We start from the raw sequence: 27455 nt of genomic DNA on the forward strand, positions 1-27455 counted from the left end.
TTCTGCATGCAAGGCAAATGACCTACCTCCATGCCATCCGGCCATCCATCCATGCCATCTCTGGCTCCGCATATTATTTCTTATAAAATCTATTTTATATCTTTTATTTTTTTTGTATATCTTTTATTTTTATTTATTTTATTTAATTTTATTTTTATTTTTATTTTGGTTGTTGTCATCTTGTTTGGGGCTTATGCCCAGCAGTACTCAAAGCTTACCCCTACCTCTGTGTTCAGGAATCACTCCTGGTGGTATTTGTAGGGCCATATGCAGTTTCAGGGATTGAACTCTGTGTCAGCCTCATGCAAAGTGAGCACCTTACTTTTTTTTTTAAACTTTATTTATTTATTTATTGCTTTTTGGGGGGGCACACCCACTGGCACTCAGGAGTTACGCTTGCTCTGCACTCAGAAATCGCTCCTGGCAGTCTGGGGGACCAAATGGGATGCCGGGAATCCAATCAGGTCCCTCCTGGGGCAAACACCCTATCACTGTGCTATCTCTCTAGCTCCATGAGCACCTTACTTGCTGTACTACCTCTCTGGCCCTGATCCATCTTTTTTGCGGGGTGAGGGACACAACCGGCAGTGCTCATTTCTCATGGCTCTGCACTCAGGAATCACTCCTGGCAGTACTTGGGGAACCATATGGGATGCTGGGGATCATACTCAACATCCTATCTGCTGTATTATTTCTCTGACCATCTTTAACAGGATTGACATAATTCCCATTTAAGTTCTTGGATTGCCCATCTTTTTCTACATTTTCCTCATTGAAACTGTGAGTTTCATTTTCTGCCTCCCATCTCCTCCCTCCCCTCTCTGCTCTTTTATCTGTGCTATCTGTATTGTTTACTCTGTGTTTTATTTGCTTTGTATTTTGCTAGAATATTTATCATTGTTAGAGAAGCCTTATAATTTGAATTAGTTCTTCACATACTGAATGCCTAAAAATTAAGACATGCATGAATTTTAAAGGAAAAGAGACTGTGTTAAAGCAGTCACTTGAAGCAGCTAGATGAAGTGAAGAATGATTATAAATATCATCTGATGCTTCCAGTAGAAGTTTTTCTTCCAGACTTCCTTATTGGGAGTGTGTCATGATTTAGGGTGTGACCTCTTCTTTTTCTTTTTTGGTTTTTGGTTTTTGGACTACACCCAGCAGCGCTCAGGAGTTACTTCTGGCTCTGTGCTCAGAAATCGCTCCTGACTAGGGGGACCATATGGGATGCTAGGAATCGGACCTGTGTCTGTCCTGGGTCAGCCAAGTGCAAGGCAAATGTGCTACTGCTGTGCTACCGCTCCGGCCCCATGACCTCTTCTTGTGTCTGATCATTTTTTAGAAATATGAATGTCTAGGTGGGCTAAAAAAAAAAAAAGAGGCATATAGTAAGGTAAAGAACTTGGGCCCTAGGCTCAGTCTAATCTTGGGCAAATCTCCTGTTCTCTTTTGACCCTAGAAGATAGCTTCTCAGTGCCTATGAAAATGACTATAATGCTAATGACTAAGTTGTAATGGTGCTGTGAAACACACACACACACACACACTCACACACAATGCATAAAACACAGAAATTTCCTCTTTGGCAAACTTCTGATCAGAATATACTAATTGGTTAAAATATACTTTGAGGCAAATACCATTACATTATAAAACTAGATTTCTTTTTTTTTTTTTTTTTTGATTTTTGGGCCACACCCAGTAACGCTCAGGCGTTACTCCTGGCTATGTGCTCAGAAGTTGCTCCTGGCTTGGGGGACCATATGGGACACCGGGGGATCGAACCGCGGTCCGTCCAAGGCTAGCGCAGGCAAGGCAGGCACCTTACCTTTAGCGCCATCGCCCGGCCCCAAAACTAGATTTCTTTATAATAAAATATTAAATTCATCAGGAACCTAAAATAACAGTTCAAAATTAAAAAATAGTAACATAACCAAGTTGACAGAACTTGTAAGAAGAAATAGGTTTTTCACACTTTTCTCATACTGATAAGGTAAGCAAATCAAAGTTATTAGCAACAGGGAAGATCTTAACAAGTAAAATAAGAATTTAACTTTTGTTACATAAATAGAGATTTGAAACCAGAAATTTTTATGTATAAATTTTTCTTATGAGCACTCAACTTTCTTGCAGGACAATACCCAAGTGTCTATATATAGGGCATTATAGTGGCTTTCAAAATACATTGCAGTCATATACATCACGATCTATTACTATAAAAGAATAAATATGTAAGTCAGTTCAAAAAAGAAAACTAGAATATTTCCAGTTAGGGTTATAATTTAGACAACACACTTCTCATTTGCATATGTGTCAAAAAGAAAATCACATGGAAAAAATCACATTAAATATACTGTTTTGATGGGACCAGAGAGATAGTACAGTTGGGAGGGTGCTTGCCTTCCATGAAGCCAGCCTGGGTTTGTTTCCCGGGACCTCATATTACCCCTCTGAGTGTAGAGCTAGGAGTGACCCCTGAGCATTATTTGGTGTATCCCCAAAACCAACAACCAACCAACCAAACAAAACCCTCCAGATTTTAGAATACTGTGATAAATAGTGATGGCAGCAAAACAAATGTGTTTTGGAATATCAAAATATCAAAACATCAGGAATATCAGAGAACTTTAATGGCTTCTTCTTTTATAAAAAATAATGAAAGCAGGGCCTGAGTGGTAGTACAGCTGTTAGGGTTTTTGCCTTGCATGTAGCCAACCTGGGTTTGATCCTTGGTATCCCAAATGGTCCCCTGAGCCTGCCAAGAGTAATATCTGAGAGCAGTGCCAGGAGTAACATCTGAGCACTGCCAGGTGTGACTCAAAAACAAAAACAAACAAAGAAAAACAAAGAAAAAGAAAGCACTGTCAAAGAACCAACTTTTTCTTGACAGAGATATAAAGATCTAAGTATCATTTAAATCATTTATCCTAGAAGTCTAAATGTCCATAAGATCAGACACTTTATGATGTGTTAGCACTTACTCTTTTTTTTTTTTTGGCTTTGGGTCACATCTGGTGATGTTCAGGGGTTACTCCTGGCTCTGTGCTCAGAAATCACTCCTGGAAGGCTTGGGGTCCCATATGGGTTGCTGGGGATCAGACCCTGGTCCATCCTGGGTTGACTGTGTGCAAGGCAAATGCCCTACCGCTGTGCTATCACTCCAGTCCCAGGTACTTCCTCTTTGACATTAGCTGCCTCAAACTCTGAACTAGCCTTGACATTAAATGGTCCACAGTTAGAGTGAAAACTATGAGCCTGGAAGCAGGGAAGGGATAAAAGATTTAAAATTCCTGCAGAGACACATTTCCAGAGAGTTGTCAATATATTGTTGATGTAAAACCTCTTGGAATTGGAATCCCTAAACCATTGGGATATCTTTAAAGTAATTTATCTAGTTTTTAATCCAGTGAAAATGTTTTTTTTGTTTTTTGTTTTTAATTTATTTTGGAGTCACACCTGTAGGTGTTTAGGCCTTAGTCCTGGTGGTGCTCAGGGAATCGTGTTTTGTATGGGGGATTGAGCCTGGGTTGGTTGCTTGCAAGCCAAGCACTTTATCTTCAGTCCTTGAAAAAGAATGTCTTATATTTATTATTTGTACTACTACTTACTACTACTACTTACTACTACTACTTCTACTACTTCTATTTCTACTTCTACTTCTACTACTACTACCACCACCACCACCACCACTTTGTGGCAATTTTTAGCTTCATCACTGCCTGAGACAACAACCATAACAAGACCAATAGAGTCAGCCAATATCCTAACTTCTCAACCCTGCTCTCCAGAAGTCTTTAATTAGGTTGTTTGGATCGCAGCTACCGGAGAATTTGTTTCTTAGGATATAATGCTGCTGGTCCAGGTCTCACATTTTGGGGATCTTTGCCTTTTTCTAGGAAAGAAAGATGCTCAGAATATTCTCCAAAAATATTCTGCACAGACTTCCAGAAAAAGAGAGTTGCTTGTTAATATGTATATTTGTATGTGTGATGTATTGGTACGCACACAAAACAAACATATATAAGCATGAGCATTTGTGTTATTTTAATACATTGAATATTGTAATAAGCACTACAAAGCACTTTCAAAATGAGATATCCTCTCACAACAGTGAGAATGTTATATGTTAGCAGAGATGTGGTGAAAAAAAAAACAGGGATCAAACTCAAGGAGTCATGTATGTGTGTCATGTCATGTGGTCTTTTGCTAAGCTACAATTCCAGACTCAAAATGTTTTTCTTGGGACTTCATTCCCAACCCTGTGAATATTAATATTTAGGCTTGCAGTGTAGGAATAAGCATTTTATGCATTCTGCCCAGGGATCTTAGTACTTTCTGAAGTTTGAGAACCATTCAAATTGTGATGTGAATTTTAAGTAGCTTTAGGAAGACATTAGAGACATACAATTCTATGCTTATAAAGAAAGAACAAGTGACTAGAAGTTGAGCTGTGAGCTTTAGTCATAAATTTTGACACTAATTAGCTGTATGGCCTTAGGTAATAAATAATTTAACCTTTTTTTTTTGGTATAAATTTTCTTATCTACAAAATGAAATGATTAAATTGTAAAGGTCTCTTTTTAGCTCAATGACTGAGATGGGTTCTGGGACTAGTAATGGATATGGTCAGAGAAATATTCCCGTAGAGTTTGGGAAAACAATAATTTTAGCTGGGCATGCCAGAGTAGGATGGGTTATATTTTAATTTTGTTCAATAATTAAATAGCGCTGCCCTCTCTACCCCCACTCTGAAGATAGTTTCTTAGGTTATAATTCTTTCTGTTTTAGAGAACCACTAATGATAAGACTTTTTTTGTGGATTGAGCCCCATATCTCAGTGGTGCCTGACTTTGTGTTACTCTCTAGCACATTCTAATTTCTATTGGAATAAATGGTAGGAAGTATAATAAACCTATGCTGTTGGACTCTTAGAAAATGAATATTAGGATTGAACTTAATTTGATATGTTCTGCATCATACCCAGTAACGTGGCTTCTATGAAGAAACAAAAATCAAACCAAAGTAAGTGATGATGAGGATGTAGAGCACTTAAACCCTTGTACACTGGTAATGGGAATGTAAAGGGGACAGACAGCCTCTCTGGAAAACAGTATGTGGCTTCTCAAAGATTTTTGAAAAGAGATAGGCATGTTTGTCTTTATTTTTTTTTCTTTCTTCAAATGAATAATTCTTCAAATTTGTGTTTGTCTAGATTTTATATAAGCTCTTTTCTTATTCCTTATTCTTTGGAGGACTCTCCAAATTATTTTTATGCTTAGACAACATTCTATGCAACAGTGCAAGGTTTTTTTTTTTTTTTTTTTTTTTCACCATATCTCTGCTAACATATAACCATTCTCACTGGTGTGAGAGGATAGCTCATTTTGAAAGTGCTTTGTAGTGCTTATTACAATATTCAATGTGTTGAAATAACACAAATGCTCAATAAAGAAGTATTGGTTGAGGGCTGTGACAATAGTACATTTGTTAGGGTGCCTGCCTTGCGTTTAGCCAACCTGGTTTAATTTCTCGCATCCTGTATGGTTCCCTGAGCACTGCCAGTAATAACCTCTGAGTGCATAGTCAGGAGTAAGCCCTGCTCCTGATTGCCAATCAGGAAATTTATAAGGAACAGTATATTTGATATTGATCAAAGATCCTTATTGGTACCTTATTGATACTCTGTCCAAGGTTTCCATTTTTGTTAATGGTAGAGGGAAGCTTATAAAATAACTGAAATCTTTGGAATTTGCAATTCATAATCTTAAGTAGTTATGGAGATAAGATGTAAAGGTTAGGGGCCCGGAGAGATAGCACAGCGGCGTTTGCCTTGCAAGCAGCCGATCCAGGACCAAAGGTGGTTGGTTCGAATCCCGGTGTCCCATATGGTCCCCCCGTACCTGCCAGGAGCTATTTCTGAGCAGACAGCCAGGAGTAACCCCTGAGCACTGCCGGGTGTGACCCAAGAAACCAAAAAAAAAAAAAAAAAAAAAAAGATGTAAAGGTTAGGCCACTTTTTTTTTTTTTCCAACAGGTGGTAGTAGCCAACCATGGGTATTTAGACAATCTTTATTATTATTATTTTTTTTGTAAACATAAAGTCCAGTTAAGATAGCATAGTCTGTCATTTAAAAATCTCCCAGTTAGGGTGATGAGATAGAATGCTATCAGTATAGTTTGTATTTGCTTTGCCTTTTTAGTACTTTATATTCTTTGTGTATTATTATTATTATTATTATTATTTATTTATTTATTTATTTATTTATTTATTTATTTATTTATTTATTTATTTATTTTTTGGTTTTTGGGTCACACCTGGCAGCGCTCAGGAGTTACTCCTGCTCCACACTCAGAAATCACTTCTGTTAGGCTCGGGCGACCATATGGTATGCCAGAATTCAAACCAATGACCTTCTGCATGAAAGGCAAACGCCTTACCTCCATGCTATCTCTCCGGCCCCTCTCTGTATATTATTGATGCATTACTGAACTTTTAAAGATGTCTTTGCATATGACTATGAGAGAGGAATTGATGCACTCAGAGTTTGCCGATATTTTATTTGCTTTTGTCCTTGCCATGGTCACAGTATCTCTGCTTATAATAATTTTGTGTTTAGATCTATTTTATTTTTACACATCACTAAGCTAGATGATTACTTTTATTTGCCCCACATGCCACTAAAAGTTCTGACCTATTCAGTGGACTTATTTACTTGCATGCAACTGATTCAAATTTAATCTCCATTGTCACATATGCTGCCCTCAACATTGCCAGGAGTGATTCCTGAGTATAAGAGCCAAAAGTAAGCCTTGAAGACATAGCCCCTTGAAACAAAGTTCTGACAAATGATATTGACTGAAACAATATTGACTAAAAAGCCAGTTAAGTAGATGGCTTTGTGACTATATTCAAAGGAAAATACAGAGCCTGTCTTTTAAAATCTTAAACTCAAAAATTGATGTTATAGGTTAAAAAAAAAAAACAACCAAACACATAAATACCACTTTGGTGTTATATTTTATGGCATATTTTGCAAAAACAAAAAATGTTTCTTTCAGATTGTACTTCTTTGTGTCCAGCAACTTTTTCTATCTCTGAACTGTATGCAAAACTTAAGCTTTTCTTTAACTGTTGCTTAAAGACCTCGGAATAGGCCACTGTTCACCTTGTTTTTTTTTTTTGTTTTTGTTTTTTGTTTTTGTTTTCTGGGTCCCACCCAGCAGCGCTCAGGGGTTACTCCTGGCTCTACGCTCAGAAATTGCTCCTGGCAGGCTCTGGGGACCATATGGGATCTCGGGATTCGAACCACCGTCCTGCATGAAGGGCAAACGCCTTACTTCCATGCTATCTCTCCGGCCCCGAAGCTTCACCTTCCTAAGCCAATTGCTTCTCTCAGTCTTGAAGTCTACTTCTAGTTTTTTAATTTGGTTATTTTGTTTTTGGGCCACACCCAGTGATGCTTAGGGCTAATTATGACTCTGTACTCAGGGATTACTCCTGAAGGTGCTCAGGGCTCAGGGGACTTTATAGGATGCCAGGGTTTCAACCTGGGCCAGGCATATGCAAAGCAAGTACCCTGCCTGCTGTGATATCTTCCCAGCGCCATTCATTATTTTGGACTAATGGTGCCAAACCTGAAACTAGGTCTTATTTTGTGTACTTTTCATTTAAACTTTATGTTTGTAGATGACCAGTTTAAGTAACAAATGTTTTCAAATAATTAGGGATAATTTTTGTCATTTAAGATTTATATAACAGTTCAGTCATTCTATAAAAACTTTGATTACTACAGTTTCTGAGAGAAGCCTCTGGGGTCAGTAAAATAGTAAGTATTTATAATGTGAGTTTTATACCATGGAAATCTGGCATAGATGTTTGCTGCTTATAATGTTGCTTTGTTTTTCTCACAAGGAACCTCAAACCAGTTACCCAGCTCTATGTTAGTGTGGATGCCAGCACCAAAGAGAGTTTGAAAAAAATTGACCGCCCCCTCTTCAAAGATTTCTGGCAAAGATTCCTTGATAGTTTGAAAGCGCTGGCAACAAAGGTAAGAGTTATGATAAGTTACGATATCTTTTTTTTTTGTTTGTTTTTGGGCCACACCTGGTGATGCTCAGGGGTTACTCCTAGCTATGCGCTCAGAAATTGCTCCTGACTTGGGGGACCATATGGGATGCTAGGGGACTGAACCGTGGTTCGTCCTAGTTAGTTCATGCAAGGCAAACATTCTACTACTTGTGCTACCACTCCGGCCCCAATATCTTTAAATTAAAAAAAAAAAGTAGATTAGTCCTCCTTTATTTGTGACTTTACTTTCCTCTGTATCAGTTGCAGTCTGAAAATACAATTTAAGATGGTATTTTGCAAGTGTTACTGATGAATTGCACCAACCACCAAGTTTCAGTACCTAGCACTCTCACTGGTTAGGTCCTCAGAATGTTGTCTGTGGGAGTAGTGCTAAGAGACAAAGACTGGTGCTTCCTGGTGTGGACACTAAAGTCCTGTTCACATTGCTGAGGCAGCTGTCGAGCTGCATTGAGTTTTATTTGATCTCAGTAGTATGGAGGCTGGTTACTGAAATCCCTGCTGCTGAGCTTTCCAGCTGTCAGGGACCAATTCAGGCTGAACAGCTAATAATTTCTGCTATGCCCTTAGCAGAAAAAGAAATAAGTCCTAAACTGTATCCAGGTCTAAGCCCTTTGTTTTTTGCTGCAGAAAAGACAGTGAATAAATTACTTTTAAAAGAAATTGTGGACTCACCTATTGAGTAAGACAAGGGAGAAAGAGGAAGAAGCCTGGAAAGTTTAGGAAATTTTGCATATTTACTCCCTGCTCTGGTCTTAGGAATCACTCCTGGCAAGCTCCGTGTACCATATGGGGTGCCAGGGATTGAATCTCGGTGCACGCAAGGCAAAATACCTACCTGCTATACTATCTTTCTGACCCCAGTTTTGCTTTTCTTATTTTCCTTTTTAAATTATATGAAGCTAAATAAAAGATTCAACACATTGTAGACTTTCACTTTTATTATTTAATAAAAACTGATTGAGTTCCTAGGTTTGTAGTTGTCTGCCTTATGTGTATTATTTGCCGTTCATGTCTTGAGAAATGCAGTCCTACAGTTAGCTGCTAAGACAGGCCAAGTATTAGTACACAGCAATGCTATAGCAATTTGTTAAAATAGTAAATAGTATATGTTTCAATATAAAGTAAGTTTTCTTGAATTTCTAGATCCAGATTTCCTCCCTAGTCAGGAACTCTGGTTTCAGAATGTGCAAATTCCATTTCCTTTCCTGCACACACTAGCCCTTCTGACATGTTCTTTTATAGCTTTCTTTCCTCTTCCTTTATATTTAAAAGATTCCCCATGATGCCATGTTGTTTTGGCATTTCTACTAACTTCTTTTCTTCTAGTTATTTTCTCTGTTGTGCTGTCTTTGCTTCTCTCTGCTTCATGCAGACTGATAAAGAGAAACATTTGTGGAGATTAGAATCTTATTCTGAGATTTAGAGTCAGAATTTTAAATATCTTGGGTGACTTGATATAGGATGTTTTTGTCCTGAAAAGCTTCTCTGTCATTTCTTTGCCTGTATTATTTTAGATAATCCTAATTCCTTCCAGCTGATTGTTTCCAAACCCACTGTGAACTATATCCCCCAGGAATGTTTCCCTTCCTTGCCAGGGTTGTCATTTCTACAAATGAGTGCAGCACTTTCTTTGAATCTTTGCTATCTTTTCAAAGCCGTATAGAAATTCTGTACAACTTTAGAGGGTGGGGGTCAAAAAAATTCTGTACAACTTTTAAGGCTTACTTTAGTATTACTCATGTTATGAAGCCTGCAGTTTGCTGCCATATTTTCTCTTTCTAAATTTTATATCTCAAAATACTGTCCTGGGGGCCGGAGTGATGCAGTGGTCCTCAAACTATGGCCCGCGGGCCACATATTGTATTTGTATCTGTTTTGTTTCTTCATTGCAAAATAAGATATATGCAGTGTGCATAAGAATTCGTTCATAAGTTTGGTTTTTACTATAGTCAGACCCTCCAATGGTCTGAGGGACAGTGAACTGGCCCCTGTTTAAAAAGTTTGAGGACCCCTGAGGGTAGGGCACTTGCCTTGCATGTGGCCTATCTAGGTTCAGTCTCCGGCATGCCATATGGTTACCAATGCCTGCCAGGAATAACCCCTGAGTGTTGCTGGGTATGGTCCAGACCAAAACAAAACAAAAATACCATTCTGTCTTAGTGTAGCTTATCTCTCCACAGTTGAATTTCTTACTCATGCCTGAATTCTGTGTCTCACTAGCACATTCTACTGTATTTGTAAATGTATGTTAGAAAGAATAAAAAACTCATTCTCTAATGATAAGATGCATATTTTCTTTTTTTTTTTTTTTTTTTTGGTTTTTGGGCCACACCCGTTTGACGCTCAGGGGTTACTCCTGGCTATGTGCTCAGAAATCGCCCCTGGCTTGGGGGGACCATATGGGACACCGGGGGATTGAACCGCGGTCCTTCCTTGGCTAGCGCTTGCAAGGCAGACACCTTACCTCCAGCGCCACCTACCCGGCCCCGTAGATGCATATTTTCTTAACTCTTCAGCTGATTAAATCTTTCCCCCCCTAGTTTATGCATGAGACACTTAAAATGGTGACTTTTTTGGAAATAGAAAGTATTACCTTGTTTTTCTGATTTATTTTAAATTATTTATAAAGAAAAAAAGTTGTTTGCTTCTTGGATTCCCAATATATGTCCTTGGATTTCACTGTCAGCTCTGTCTGCTTTGCTTATTACCAGTTTGAAAGGTATGGAATATAAAAATCAGAATGGATTGAGATGGAGTAAATAGCAGGAGTTAGCAATATCAGACATACCTGAGATTATTATCTAGTTTGTGCTCTGAGTCAAAGTATAGAAGATAAGTAAGCATTAGCAAGTATAACTTAATAGTTTTCCTTTGCCACTTAAAGCATTCTTTTTTTTTGTGATTCTCCTTTTTTTTTTTTTTTTACTTAAAACATTCTTACCTTGAACTCTCAGCCTTTTACAATCTAATTGAATTGTAATTACTCTGGATTGATTGATTGATTGATAATAATATACTAACTTAAAATACTGTGTCTTTATACTTCTTGTTGAAATAGTTTCCTTGGTTTATTTAAACTACATACCTGCAGATCAGGGCGATTACTTATTAAGCATTGTTGTACAATTAGAATTTATTTTCACAGTGTATTGTTTGTTTTGCCATTTAAGAAAGATGCAGGAAAAATCTTATAAAGTTTTTTTTAAATTGTTTAATATCTCTGTACTCTTGTTTAAGGCAGCTCTCCTTTTCTTTCTATCTATTTTTAAAAATAAATACTTTAATTGAATCACCATGAGGTACACAGTTATAAAGTTGTTCTGATTGAGTTTCAGACACACAATGTACAGCACCATCACCAGTGCATATTTCCCACCACCAATGCCTCCAGTTTCCTTCCTACCCTTCCTCCATGCCCTACCCTGCCTGCTTCTGTGGCAGACAGTTTTCTTCTATGTTTCTCTGTCTTTCTTTGTCTCTCTGTCTGTCTCTTTCTCTCCCTTTTTCTTTTAGACACTACGGTTTGCAGTGTTGTTCTTGAAGGGGTATTATGCCTATCACTTTATCTCCTTTTAGCACCCAGTTCTTGTCCAGAGCGATCATTTCTAACTATCATTGTCATAGTGATTCCTTGTCTACCCTGACTGTATTCCCTCACTCTGTGGCAAGTTACCTATAATGGACCAGTACTTCTGGCCCTTGTCTCTTGTCTCTGGGTACTATACTGTCTTTATATATATACATATCTATGCATAGTAATATAGAAACATAATAATATATATACACCACAAATGAATGCGATCATACTATATCTATCTCTCTGCCTCTGGCTCATTTCATTCAGCATAATGCTCTCCATATCTATCCATGCATAAGAAAATTTCATGACTTCATTTTTCCCTATCAGTTGCATACTATTCCATTGTGAAGAGTATCAATTTCCTTACCCACTCACATGGTGTCAGGTACTTGAGTTGTTTCAGATTCTGGCTATTATGAATAGTGCTCCAATTTAATTAAAGAACTGTGATTTACAAAGTTATTAATTTCATGCATTTTAGCCATGAACATTTTTCTTTAAGGGGCCAGAAAGCTAGTACAGATGGTTTAAGCACTTGCCTTGCAAGTATCTGCATTGGCTGTGACACTGGTTCCATCTTGTCACTACATATAGTTCCTCAAGTACCCTGAACACAGAAACTGAAGGTAAGCCCTGAGTATGTCAGGTGTAGGCCACAACAAATGAACAAAAATAGTTCTCTTTTAATTAATTTAAACATTTCGTTTTGAATATATGGTATTATTGGCATAGTAGACACAATTAAGAAGGGTCTATTTTATTGCTGTTTAATATTAAAACATGATATCAGAACTATGCTTATAAACTAGGGTCAGATATACTACTCCTATATATATGTGTGTGTATATATATATTTTTTTTGTTTTTGTTTTTTGTTTTTTGTTTTTGGGTCACACCCGGCAGCACTCCGGTTTATTTCTAGCACTACGCTCAGAAATCGCCCCTGGCAGGCATAGGGGACCTGGGATGCCGGGATTTGAACCACTGTCCTTCTGCATGGAAGGCCAATGCTTTACCTCCATGCTATCTCGCCGGCTCCTTACTCCTATTTTTTTTTGGGGGGTGCACACCTGTTTGATGCTTAGGGGTTACTCCTGGCTAAGTGCTCAGAAATCGCCCCTGGCTTGGGGGACCATATGGGACGCTGGGGGATCGAACCTTGGTCCTTCCTTGACTAGCACTTGCAAGGCAGACACCTTACCTCTAGCGCCACCTCACCAGCCCCATCAAATTATCATTTTTTTTTTTTATTTTTAATTATGAGAACAAGGATGCAAAGAAAGAGGACAAGGTAAAGTTACAGTGGAAGGACAATACATAACATAATTCTCAGAAGTCCCCTTGCTGATATCCCAACTTTGAAATTTCATCCAAAGAACATTAAGATTGTAACACACTATAATATTTCTTAACAGCACACAAGGCAATCTAAAGCCATAAAACTTACATAACTCCTTAAACATTACAGGCATAGCATTTTTTTTACATTTCCATATTCATGCATATTAGCTTAAGTTAACCTCAAATCTTAACTGGGTTCTTTTTAAGGATTAGAGTCAAAGGAGCACAGCAAAAATGGTGTTAGAGTGGCAATTGTTGTTTGCATAGGCCCACCAAAATATGAGGGACATGGAAAGAAATAACCTTGGCCTAAATACAAAAAGACCCGACCCCTGAAGGTTCCTGGCACAAGACCAACTCTAGGCTCCTGGCAAGCTAGATCGTCCAATCCAAGACATTGTCTGTAGTGCCAACACACTTATATTTTTCACACAGTCTCTGTTGTTGGTATCAAGCTTCTGTATTTAAGATCCTGGAATCTGTATATCCAACATTGAAGTCAGGATGTGGAGCGTCCTCTGGTTTCACCTTACAATCAAAGGGCAATGCAGGGAGCCCTGTCCTGTAAGCAAATCGTTGTTGTTGTTAAGTCTTCTCAGTGTTAATGGAAGTCTCTTTTGAGCAGGACAATGTCTGAGCAGTGTAGAGTCTTCCTTGATAGAGGATTGCTTCCAGGTGATGCTATAGACCAGCCTGGATGTTTTGTGGATGGCTTCCCTGGTTCAGGGAAATGCCCTTTCTTCTGAGGTCTGTGCCAGGTCTTTATGTCAATGTTCAGGGTGTAAGGTCCCTTTGCACTATAAGATTTGTCTGTACCAATCTCTATTAGATAGGATCTTATTTATATGTATAGTATTTTCCCATTTTAATGTGCCTATGCAAAAAAGGAGCAATGCCACGTGGTGTTCTTGGCCCATAAGGGGGTGATAAGAACAATTATGGTTCAATCATAAGCATTAATCTGGGGGACTCTTTCTCTAAGATTCCTTGTTAAACAGCTCAAAAAGAGAAGATGAAAAGCGGTTAGAATCGTCACTATATAAGACAACATTTAGTAAGAATTATAGCTGTCAGAGAAAAAAAATATTCTAAAGAAATACGTGTCCATTTTATGTATCTTGAAACAATTTGGGGTTGTTACACACAATACACGGCTTTGGTCTGTGATAAGGCTTGTACACTACTGATTAAAAAGAGTAATGTAGATTAGAGATGTTTGGGGGGGATAGAGAGTAAGGGAATAAAAAAGAGCTTTGTAGGGATGTGGGAAAGGGCACGATACAAAATAAAGATTCTGGATACGTAAAACATAACATAACAGTAAGGAATACTCTTAATATATGAAGTACGCGCGGGGGCTAGCGCCCCCGCGCGGTTCTGTAGTTTTGGGATGCATAGGGCGGGATTTCTCCTCCCCTCCCCCCAGGGCCCGATTAACCAGGCGTGGCCCTGAAGACCCACCAGGTTTGGGGGGATCTTGGCCCCCTGGACTAGGAGTTCAGCCCAGGAGACCTGTGGCTAGCTGTCCTGCCCAGAGCCCCCAACATACCAGTCAAAGACCCAGAAATCCTGGCATGCGGAGTGGTCTGAGCCCAGCTGTGCCTCTGTAGTTTTGGGATGCATAGGGTGGGATTTCTCCCCCCCTCCCCCAAATTATCATATTTTTAAGTAACCGTTGGCAATATAATGTTTACACACTCAGGTCTTTATCCTTTGTCAAAATGTTTCTTTTTCAAATACAGGAAGAGAAGTACTTGGGTATGTGGGACTCAGAAGCAATTTCATCAAGATAATATAAAAAAGTGTTATCTTCAATTTCCATCTATAGAGCCACTTGTCAAACAGTTCTATTTTGATTTAAGAGTAATTTATTTTGTGTCAGATAGCACTGCCTGCCTTTGTCAATATCATGGCTATGACCAAAATATATTTCTGCTGGCACCAACTTACTATACCAAGATGAAGATCTCTAAGAAATTAAGTAATTAATCCCTTTTGGTAGATTTGTTTTTGTTTGTTTGGGGCAACACTTGCCAGTGTTCAGAGCTTACTCCTGGCTCTGCAGTCAGGGATCATTCCTGGAGACCATATGGGGTCCCAGGAATTGAACCTGGGTTTGCAATGTGCAAGGCAAATACCCTACCCACTGTACAATCACTCAGATCCCTCTTTCTGTGTTTAAGTAATAACTCTAATAGAATTAGGTAGAAAGAAATAGACATTTGCCCTTTTTCTGCAGATGTGAAAACATGTGCTAAACTTGTTATTGTGGTTAGATAATGTTTCATTGTTAAGATCTTATAGAAATAACTTTGTGAGGGGCCTGAGCGATATCTTAGAGGTAAGGCATTTGTCTTGAATGCAGCCAACTCGGGATGGACCCGGATTAGATCCCCGGCATCCCATATGGTTCCCCAAGCCTGCCAGGAGCGATTTCTGAGTGCAGAACCAGGAGTAACCCCTGAGTGCCACTGGGTATGGCCTCAAAACCAAAACCAAAACCAAAACAAAAACAAAAACAAAAAAAAACCCCAAGAAACAAAAAACCCCAACAACTTTGTGAATGATTTTAAGTAAATAAATGTGTCTGTGTTTGTAGGTTAAATTCATAGATTAAAAGATAGTTAGCAATTGACTGTATCTCTAATTATAACAATATTACATACTGCGATGAAAAATTGCATAAAGAGAAAGAAATATTAGAAAGGATTGCTCTTCCAAGCCTCTGTTCTCTTGGGAGCATATATTTCTATGTTTCTTTCTCTGAGGTTTTTCTAATCTGGAGAAGCCCTTGTTCTCTCTTGAACACATATTCATCTCTTTCCCTTCATATCTTTCTAAGTAAATTTCTTTCAACAGAGGCTATCTTGTGGCGCAGGCCAATAGCATAGCAGGTATGGAACTTGCCTTGCATGCACCTTGGGTTGGATCCCCACCACAATATATAGTCTCTGGAGAAGTAGGACTAAGTAGGATTAAACCCTATGGGCCTCCCCACCAATCTCCCATAAAAGGAAGTCAATTGCACACGTTTCTCACATGTGACCAAACCTGAAGTGGGGGCCACACCTAGCAGTGCTTCTCTGATAAAAAGGAAAGAAACATTACACCTAGGATTTTGAGGCATGGAGACCTTGTGTTAACAGTATGGGCTTTAATCCCAATACCATCTCCCTAGGCCCTATGGGTTTGAGGTATTTTTTATGACTATTGTGGGGCCAGTCATACCAATGCTGGAAGGGGAGTACCAGCAGTGCTGGGGGCTCATGTGACAGCCTTGAATATGTGCTATTACTTGAGCCATATACCCAAACTTTTTCAGAGTTTTGGATCAGTATGTGTGTGTGTGTGTTTCTTTCTCTCTGTGTGTCTCTTTCTGTATATGCATATATAGCTGCATCTAGATATGCTTGTTTTGGGGCCATACTCAGTGGTACTCAGGGGCTACTCCTGGCCTGGTATTTAGGGGCTACTTCCAGCTGTGTTTGCGGGGACCGGGAATTGAACTTGGACTTCCCATGTGGATAACTTGCATTCCAATCCATTTGTGCTATCTCTCCAATACTATTTTTGACTTTAAAATATAATTAGCAGGGCCAAGTGCTAGTCAGAGGGTAGGGCTCTTGCTTTCCACATGGCTGACCTTGGATTGACGACCAACATTCCATATGGTCCCCTGAGCCTGATCCCTTAGTACAGAACCGTGGGCAAAACCTGAACACTGCTGGGTATGACCCTCCCCCCAAATTTTATATACATGTAAAATAAATAAAAATAAACAGTTAATGAATATGTTAAAATATTAACTTTGTTATTAGATTAATTTTTGCTTATATATGAAATATTATATATTCTTTAATGTTTTAATTTTTTGTACAATATAATTTTGGACCTCTCTATGATGTACATGGATAATTGTTAATTTTAATGTCTATACAATGTCTGGACTATTAGCCAACAAATTTAGAATTTCAACCACTGATAGACATTTCAGTGGTTAAAGTGTGAAAAATATTTTTTTATGGACATTTTGGTTTATGTTTGTGAGTCTCTTCTGTGGGGTATATGTATACACTATTAATATTTTAGGGTAGGTATATGCCCCACTTAAGTAGATAATATCAATTTAGTCCAACTTAGGATAGAGTCAGTTCTACTTTCAAGAACCTTCTGCTCGCCCTCTTTTTACTGTATTCATTCTGGTGGTGGTTGACCAATGAAGCATTTATAGTTTCAATTTATATTTCCATGAATACTGTTTAGTTTAGATGCTTTTACAGATGCTCGTTGGTCTTTGAACTGTGTCTTTCAGTTTTTTAAAATTATTTTAATTATCATTTTCTAGATTTGTAGTTGTTTTAAAACATCACATTCTCTCAGGGCCAGAGAGTTGTACAGTGAATAGGGTTTGATCCCTGGCATCCCATATGCGAGGCACTTCCAGGAGTAAATAAATCCTGAGTGCAGAGCCAGTAGTAAGCTTTGAGCAGCACCAGGTGTAGCCTAAAAACCAAAATCAAAACAGAACAAAAACCTAACAACAGCACATTCTCTCTCTCTCTCTCTCTCTCTCTCTCTCTCTCTCTCTCTCTCTCTCTCTCTCTCTCTCTCTCTCTCTCTCTCTCTCTCTCTTTCTTTTCTTTTTCTATTTTGGCCATACCTGATTGTGCTCAGGGCTTACCTTTTGCTCTGTGGTGAGCAATCACTCCTAGTGGGGTTTGGGGGACCATATGTGATGCTAGGGGTCGAACCCAGGTTGATCACATGTGAGTCAAGTGTCCTAGACATTGTGTGATTGTTTTGAACCCAAAATACTATTTTTGGTTTTGGGGCTGGTTGTGCTTAGGGCTTACTCCTGGCTATGAGCTCAGTTCATGACAGCTAATGTGGTGCCATGCTTTGAACCCTGGTCAGTGAGGTGCAAGAGCAGTAGTGCCTTACCCAGTAGACTATCTCTCTGGCCCCTCAGTGCCTTTATTATATCCTGAAATCTGTCTTTTGCTAGTCCGTGGCAAGATGATAATTGTATTACTTTGTATTTCCCATAAACAGTGTGCCATACACATACTCCTACATTAGTAAGTCAAAATTACATATAAAGCTCTCTCTACATTGCTTGGCTGGTGGATGGTATAATGTTAGTACTGCTATTAATAAAATTTATTCAGAGTTACAACATCATTTGCGTCTTGGAATATTTTTTGGTTTCAAATGATTTTTAACATTTGGAAACTTTTTCAGCCAACATTTTCTTAGAGCTTTTTTGTGTGTTAAGTACTATGTTAGGCCTCCAGCTATATAAAACTTATTTTTTATAGCTGGAAGCTCTAGAGGAATAACAATCTTCTGAGGACAAATGATAAAAGTGGAAAATGGTACATCATGGCAAGTGCTGGGTATTTGTCCACCAAAGCGCCATAAACTGGAGGAAGAAACATTGGGACCAGGGGAGACTTTCTGCAAGAAGAGACCACTAAGTTGAGAATTACAGTCAGTGCATCATAAATAATTCTAGTAAAACTGTAAATGTCATACAGTGATAAGGAGTTCAAAGTCATCTTTCCCCAGATCTAATTTCCAGGCTGCCCAGAGCTACTTAGAGCCATACCTGAGTACTAAGGTGTGCTCCCAGGGGGATGGAAGAGCAGAACTTAGATATTTAGAAATCTGGTGTGACTTACTAGACAGCTCAGTTCTACTGGAATCCACAAGGCAAGAGAGTGAAGGGCTCAAGGGAAAGAGAAATGACCCATCTGTCCACAAGTGAGCAGAGCCTTGCACATGAGTAGAAATTTTTTAGTCATAATATTATTATCATTATTACTATGTTGGTATAGTGCTGACACAAAAAGCATTTTTAAGTACTTACATATTAGATACTTTGTTTACAACAGTTGAACAAGAACTTCAACAGTGATTTTATAATGATGTTATAGATATTTTGACGTGCTTTCCAGTTTTCATTAGAAGTAACATTTTTAGGGGCCGGAGAGATAGCACAGCTGCCTTTGCCTTGCAAGCAGCCGATCCAGGACCTGAGGTGGTTTGTTCGAATCCCGGTGTCCCATATGGTCCCCCGTGCCTGCCAGGAGCTATTTCTGAGCACATAGCCAGGAGTAACTCCTGAGTGCCTCCGGGTGTGGCCCAAAAACCAAAAAAAAAAAAGAAGTAACATTTTTATATCATTAGTGAAGAGTAATTTTTTTTTGGAAGGGGATTTGGGCCACACCCAGCAATGCTTAGGGATTACTCCTATCTTTTCATTCAGAAGTTGCTACCGGTAGGCTCAGGGGATGGACCATATGGGATGCTGGGAATCGAATCTGGGTTCATCCTTGGTTGGCGCGTGCAAGGCAAATGCTCTAAGGCTGTGCTATCTCTCCACCCCCAAGAGTAATTTGTTGTTGTTGTTTTTGGGCCACACTCAGGGACGCTCCAGGGTTACTCCTGGCTATGTGCTCAGAAATCGCTCCTGGATCAAACTACTGGTCTGTCCTGGGTCAGCCGCGTGCAAGGCAAATGCCCTACTGCTGCGCTATTGCTCCGGCTCCCTCCACCCACCCCAGAGTAATGTTTTTAAAGTTCTGTAGAAACTTCTAGAACTTAACAACCAAATGCATAGAATAGTGTCCATTATAAGCAGCTGCCTTTCAGGGCCAAGTTTTTTTTTTTTTTTTTTTAAATCCCCTTTTGAGAAAGTGTTTTCTACACGAAGCTAAGTTTTAAGGTTAGGCAGGAGTAGGTTTTGGGTTCAATATTGCTTTATTGCTTATTATTGCTAATGATTAATTGTCTTCCTCTATTATTTATAACTTTCCCTTCTATTTTTGTTATTTTCTTTAATGTGTACAAAAATTAATATTCCAAACCATAAACAAATGTTTAAAAGATCTTAACAGCAGTCACTCTTTCAATAAATATTTACATTGTGTTTACTGTTTGGTGAGGATTCATCTAGCCTCTGGGAAATCAGTGACTGAAGCAGACTAGGCCTCTGTACTTGGGTAGAGAAACAGAAAATAAGTGCATAATAGTTACACCACTGAACAGTATATTAAGACCAAAAATTTAAACAAATGAAGCCCAATCATAAATTAATTTGCAAGAATCACTTTTAACTATCTGTTAGATAAAAGGAAATAAAAACTACAACTACATATACTTAGAAAATAGTGAAAATTAGAATATTGCACAGCAACATCTAAAAGTGAGTACCTAGACATGAACCAAAAGTGAATTCTATCACTTGGGATTCTATTATATCAGAGAGGATTGAGCATTTAACAGAAATTCCCAAACAGTAAGAGAGATAATCAATGACTTCTAAAGTCACAGATGTCTAAATATTGGTCTAAATAAGGACTGATACGATAGCCATGAGATAATAGAAAAATATTTATATTGGTCTTTGAGCTGAGTTTCTGGTATTAAAATCCCTAAAAGCCTTGTAACATTCTAGTTTATGAGAGCATCTTTTGTTCCAATATTTGGCATTTACCCTAATTTGGAATGGAGCTTCTACTTCTTTGGAAGTCCCTACGTGGCAGCAGTGTCTTTTGTTCTTAAGCGTTGCCTCTTGGTGGGTGACTGCATAGGAACTGGCTTTCGGAGATCCCAAGCCATTATAGGTTTGGAAGTTGAGTCTGTCAGCAACCATAGTCAGGATGAAATCTGCCTAAAAATCCCAAAAGTAAGGTTTCAAGAAGCCAAGTTGTTGAACACATGAAGTTGTTTGGAGAGAGTAGCATTTCAGAAGAGAAAATCAATAGGCATTATGAGGATAGGTACAAGAAAAATATATTTTAAAGATGATTTTCATAGTTCTATTTACATGGAAGCCAGAATTCAGTTTTTAGTTATATTTTGCTGAGGGAGGCAGGAAGCGTAACTAATTAGCTTAGCATACTCTTGTTCCCAAATGGTTTAGGCATTCTGCTTATATGGAAGGATAGGATGGTATTGGTAAGTGGCTTGCAATCTATTCTTTTTTTTTTTTTCAGATGGCAAAGATAAAAATGCTTTAATGATCTCTAGGAGGAATAACCTAAAATATCTAAATAAAAATATTCCTAACCAGAAATGAAATGAGAGGATGGTACCTGGGTTTAAGAAATATATCGGGCCCGGAGAGATAGCACAGCGGCGTATGCCTTGCAAGCAGCCCATCCAGGACCAAAGGTGGTTGGTTCAAATCCCGGTGTCCCATATGGTCCCCCGTGCCTGAGCAACGCTGGGTGTGGCCCCCCCCCCCAAAAAAAAAGAAAAAGAAAAAAAGAAATATATCACGGGCCCGGAGAGATAGCACAGCGGCATTTGCTTTGCAAACAGTCGATCCAGGACCAAAGGTGGTTGATTGGAATCCTGGTGTCCCATATGGTCCCCCGTGCCTGCCAGAAGCTATTTCTGAGCAGACAGCCAGGAGTAATCCCTGAGCATCGCCGGGTGTGGCCCAAAAACAAAAACAAAAACAAAGAAATATATCACTTAGGTAATTACAGGTATAAGACTATATTTGGGGGGCTTGAGGGATAGCACAACAATCTCTTCTTAAGTACTTAATTCAACAGTTATGAAAGTTAAAGCAAAATAGGCCTATTAGAAAGAAATGATCTAGATCAAAGAAGGAATAGTTAACTGGAAGGTGGATTGGGAGGAGGGTTGGAAGATAGTTCAGCAGTTGCGCGCATGCCTACTTTATTTGAGCTCCTAAGATTGATCATTGACACACATGGACCAAGATATCTGACATACAGAATTGGACATTTTTGTCAGAATCATTGTATTTTGAGTATGGATCCTGCCTTCTAGATTATAAAAAATCACTCTGGGTCCTGATTGGTGAATTTCATACTCTTCATATTTAGAGTGATTATTAATATATAGAGATTAATTGTGGATGTCCTGCTTGTATATATTTTTTCCTTCCCTTTTATATTTTATAAAATGTTCGTATTATTAATGCTTATGTTTTGGATTCAGTATTCTCTTTGTTAACTTAGTCACACATTGAGTTTGTTGCTTTGGTTAATTTTTTTCATGTAGAATTTTCATAATTTTAAAGTGCAGGTTTGGTGGTGGTAAGCTCCATTCAGTTTCTTTTAGAAAAGATTATTTTACGATCCTATTTGAGCAACAATGTTGGAGAATATTGTTGCCTGGCACTTTTTGTTTTCTTTAGTGTGAATATGTTATTTCACTCTTATAGCATATAAGGTTTTTGCTGAGCGGTGAAAGACTTACTGAAATGCCTTTGCCAGTTACATGCATCTTCCCAATCCCATGCATTTTTAAATATTTCTTTGTTATAACAATTTAAAATTTAGGATAGTTTTTTTTTTCCTTATACATCTGGGTATTTTATCAGTTTTTAGACCTGACCTGAGACTTGGAAGGATCTATTTTATAGAGTGAGTGCCTTAGTTTTGTGTCTTTATATTTTGCTCTCTGGAGATTTTTTTTTAACATAATTTTTATTTTGATCATAGTGGCTTACATATTGTTGACAATAATATTTTAGGTACATATTTACATAAAATCAGGGGGGATTCCCATCACCGGTTTGTCTTCCCTACTCCTCCGTTTTTGTCCTACCTTCCATATCCTCTTCCCTCACCCCCATGGCTGCTAGAATATGTGGTCCCCTCTGTACCTATCCTATTACTTCGTAGTCTTACACCTGTTTGGTCCTGATGCCTCCTTTATTTCCCCCTCTAATTGGGGGGCAGGACTAGCTAGTTCAAGTTATGTGGTTTTGTTTGAAGAGGAGAAAAATAATAAACTGGGGTAAAAGTCTAATACGCCGGGAATAAGCAGAATTCTTTTAGAGGCTCTCGCCATCGGTTTGAGAGACGAAGGAGAAAAAGAAGGTGAAACAGTCCACCCCTACGAAATGAAGTGTCAAATATCTATTAAGAGTTCCAACAATAACGCTAAGCACCCCAAAAACAGAACAAAACAAACAAACAAACAAAAAATGTCGTTGTCTTGAGAAAGGCATCATGGCAGAGCCCATGAAGAGGGAAAAGAAGGGGCCTGAGAGATCACATGGAGGCAAGGCGTCTGCCTTTCATGTAGGAGGTCATCGGCTCGAATCTCTGTGCCCCACATGGTCCCTCATGCCCACCAGGGGCAATCTCTGAGCCTGGAGCCAGGCATAATCCCTGAGCACTGCCGGGTGCCACCCAGAAATCTGAAAAGAAGAAAAAAAAAGAGAAAAAAAAAAGGAGAAAAAAAGATAAGTGGGGGGCAATAACTTCAATAACCACACTAAAACAAAGAAATCGACCAAAAATAGATAGGTAAATAAAAATAATAATAGTAGTACATGAAGATAAAACGTAATATATGAAAAATAAACAATGTGGTTTTTTTTTTCCCTCCTGCCCAGGCACAGTAAATATTGGGGTCATTCAAAAAGGGATTCACATGGCCTAAGAGATATGGGATTTCTCCACCCTTGGAGTATATTGTCATAGGATCAACTATAGACTCTGTTCATGATCCTTTATTCTCCCGGTGGTGCATTTGTGGAGTTTGGGAGGCTTCTGCTCCATCCTGAGTGTTATAGTGAGACCTCTGTATCTAGAGATCTCAGTATCTGCACAGTTACAAGGGTGGGACTTATGATGAAGTCAGTCTTTGTGGTTGTAGAAGTTCTGTTCCCTCCGTGTCACTCCAGTCCATCTTCTGTGGTTGGTGGTCTTGGTCTTGGCACTAACCCTGGGATGGCACCTAGGATAGAGCCTTTCCTTGCGTTCCCAGAAGCCCCATTCCGTTACAGTTGTCTCTGCCAGACCTTTGGAACTGGGGATCATGGTTGTTGTGCAGGTCGTAGCTCAAACCCTAGGCTAGGGCTTTTTTATTGGACCCAAGATATATACAGTCTGGTCATGGTTTTAGCAGCCAGTCCTCTGTAAATCGCGTTTTTGGCTTCTGGACCTACCAGCGGGTGACAAATCTTCTGATTTTGTCTTATCGGTGGCTGGTAGGGCAGGATAACCTGCTCTTAAATCAAGTTGTTCCCCTTTTCCTCGGTGTCAGGATATCGTATTAGAACTGGCACTCGTTGGTGTTCCAGCAGTAATAAGGTTGTTCCGGATGGGGTTTGTTACCTGCAGCTATTGTGAAGGACTGTGCCATTTCTGGAGATTTTTTTTATCTTTGGAGGGGAGGGTGGAATTCTGATGTTGCTCAGGGTTTACTTCTAGTTATGTAGTCAGGGGTAACTCCTGATGTTTCACAGGAAACTAACCTATATATGGTGCCAGGAATTGAACATGGGCCAGCTGTATGCAAAACAAGTGCCATAATCCTGTGTGATTGCTCCGGTCCACATTTTTATTTTTAAAGAAATTTGATATTATTAGTAGAATGTCCTGTTGTATTTTTCTGAGTTTGCAATTGGGTTAGTTTCTTTTATTTTTCTGTAGGTGGTACTATGGCTTTGGTGTTGGAGTGTCCTTTGTTTATAATGCCTGTTGTGGAGAGGGTAGAGAAGAGATATATAATCTCAATCACAGCCTTGTTCCTGGGATGGAGGACCAACAGTATTGTTTTCTTCCACTTTATTAAGTTTATGTCTAGGTGTTTTATTCTTTTATTGCTATAAATAGAACTTGTTTTGCTGTCCAAAGGGGCAGTTTTATCTTTGTATTGCTTTATTTAAACACTGTGGTTACAGAATTGTTAATAGTTGGGTTTCAGGCCCGGAGAGATAGCACAGCGGCGTTTGCCTGGCAAGCAGCCGATCCAGGACCAAAGGTGGTTGGTTTGAATCCCGGTGTCCCATATGGTCCCCCGTGCCTGCCAGGAGCTATTTCTGAGTAGATAGCCAGGAGTAACCCCTGAGCACCACCAGGTGTGACCCAAAAACCAAAAAAAAAAAAAAAAAAGTTGGGTTTCAGTCATTGAATGTACACACCATGCAACTATCCAGCCACCAGTGTCCCTGATTTCCCTCTCACCTTCCCTCCCCTGAAGGCATTTTGCTTCTCTCTCTGTCTCTCTCTCACTCCAAGACTGGTTTAAATGAATGAAGGGGTTGCCATGCTTGTCACTTTATCTCCTTTCAGCACCCAGTTCTTGTTCAGAGTGATCAGTTCCAATTATCATTGTCATAGACCCTTCTCTAACTACACTCACCATTCTTTGTGGCAAGCTTTTTTTTTTTTTTTGGTTTTTGGGCCACACTTGGCAGTACTCAGAAGTCACTCCTAGCTTTCTGCTCAGAAATAGCTCCTGGCAGGCACAGGGGACCATATGGGACACCGGGATTCGAACCAACCACCTTTGTCCTGGATCGGCTGCTTGCAAGGCAAACACTGCTGTGCTATCTTTCCGGGCCCTGTGGCAAGCTTCTTAATGGACTGGTCCTCCTGGCCCTCATCTCATCTCTATTGTCTCTGGACAAACTGTACTTTATTTTCCTTATATCCAGAATTATCCTATGTCTTTTCTTCTCCCTATGATGCATTTCACTCAGCAAAAGAATCTCCATGTCCATCCATATATAAGGAAATTTCATGACTTAATGTTTTCTAACAACTTCATAGTATTCCACATGAAAAAATGTTTCATATCACTAATCATCAGTGAGATACAAATTAAAACAATAATGAGATTATCATCTCACACTACAAAAACTGGCACACATCACAATGAACAAGAATAACCAATGCTGCCGTGGATGCAGGGAGAAAGGAAATCTTATTCAGTGCTGCTGAGAATGCTGCCTAGTCCAGCCTTTCTAGAAAATAATATGGACATTCCTCAAAATTGAAATTGAGCTCCCGTAAGATTCAGCAATACTACTCCTAGGGATAAACCCTAGGAACACAAAAACATAATACAAAAAATGCCCTCTGTATTCCTTTGTTAATTTTAGTACTATTTACATTAGCCAGAATCTGGAAACAACCAGAGTGCCCAACGACAGATGAATAACTAAAGAAAATGTGGTATATTTATATAATGGAAAATAATCTAGTTATTAGGAGAAATAAATATATAATAAATATAAAATCTATTACCCCCCCCTTTCTTTTCTTCCTTCAAATTCAGGATTTCTTTTCTGTCTTTTATTTAGCTTGGTTGATTTATCAAGAGGTGTTGGGGGGACCATATGGGACACCAAAGGATCAAACCGCGGTCCGTCCTAAGCTAGCACGCACAATGCAGACGCCTTACTGCTTGTGCCACCACCCTGGCTCCCTTGGTGGCTGTTTTTTATAGCTCATGTTTGCTTGAACTAGTGAGATCTACTTTTGGTCACAAAACTGGTTGTATAATTTTATTTTAATTTGCTGTCTTTATTTAATTTTCATTTCATCCATATGATTCAGGCTATAAATATATATGCTTCTAGATAAGTAAGGATTTTGATTTTGGATAAAGGGCTTACTTTTTAGACTTTTATTGTTTGTATAGTAAGTGGCTTTTCTTTCAAGCTCATCTTTCTGTCATTCCATATTCATATATATATATATATATTTATATATATATATATTTTTTTTTTTTGGATTTCGGGTCACACCTGGCAGTGCTCAGGAGTTACACCTGACCCTACTCTCAGAAATTGCTCCTGGCAGGCTCGGGAACCATATGGGATGCCAGTATTCGAACCACTGTCCTTCTGCATGTAAGGCAAACGCCCTACTTCAAGCTATCTCTCCGGCCCTCCATATTCATATTTTTATAAGTCTATCATGAGATAAGTATTACGCACAGAAATACATCTTGTCCCAAATATGTATTCCAGCAAGAAGGTTTTATAAGCTTACCTTAAGAATTGAGTCACAGAAAGAATAAATAAGATAGACAAATTATTGTCAAGACTCACAAGGAAAAGAGAAAATGCTCAAATAAATTGATTCAGAAGTGAAAGGGGATAAATTATAACAGAACCCCCAGAAATCCAAGACATCATGAAAGCTTATTCTGAACAACTATAAGCTAGAGAACATAGAAGAAATGGACAGATTTCTGGAAACACATAATCGCCTGAAACTGCTCAACATGGATGGAACTGGAAGATATGTTAAATGAAATGAGCCAGAAGAAGGATAAATACAGAATGATATCACTTGTATGTATTTAGAATAACTGCATGAAGATATGCAGTAGTCTAGATGGAAGGTGTCTCGAACACCCTGGGCCCCCGGTGAAGGAAAGAAACTGAGTGGAGGAGGAGTGCGAGGATGGCAGCCAGGGGCCAAGTGGTCTCACATACATTGTGATGTTAAAAAAGAACATCTAAGGACATCTAAACATCTAAGTCAAAATTAACAACAATGGAATCAAGAGACCCAAACTTAACGATCAAAATTTAAAATGGGGTCGGAGCGATGGTGCAAGCAGTAAGGCGTCTGCCTTGCTCGCACTAGTCTAGGACGACCGTGGTTCAATCCCCCAGCGTCCCATATGGTCCCCCAAGCCAGGAGCAATTTC

The 27455-nt window shown here is 39.0% G+C and overlaps 1 protein-coding gene across 1 annotated transcript in view; it reads left to right on the forward strand.

Annotated features, from left to right (window-relative positions):
- The window catches only part of LOC126031217 (S-adenosyl-L-methionine-dependent tRNA 4-demethylwyosine synthase TYW1-like), a 221636-nt gene that overhangs the window by 112656 nt on the left and 81525 nt on the right, over positions 1-27455 (forward strand). Inside the window, exon 13 of the mRNA XM_049789508.1 lies at positions 7913-8048. Coding sequence (XP_049645465.1) covers positions 7913-8048 — 136 coding nt within the window. The remainder of the gene's footprint in view (positions 1-7912; positions 8049-27455) is intronic.

The sequence above is a fragment of the Suncus etruscus genome, chromosome 15, assembly GCF_024139225.1.
Source record: "Suncus etruscus isolate mSunEtr1 chromosome 15, mSunEtr1.pri.cur, whole genome shotgun sequence".
Classification (NCBI taxonomy): Eukaryota; Metazoa; Chordata; class Mammalia; order Eulipotyphla; family Soricidae; genus Suncus; species Suncus etruscus.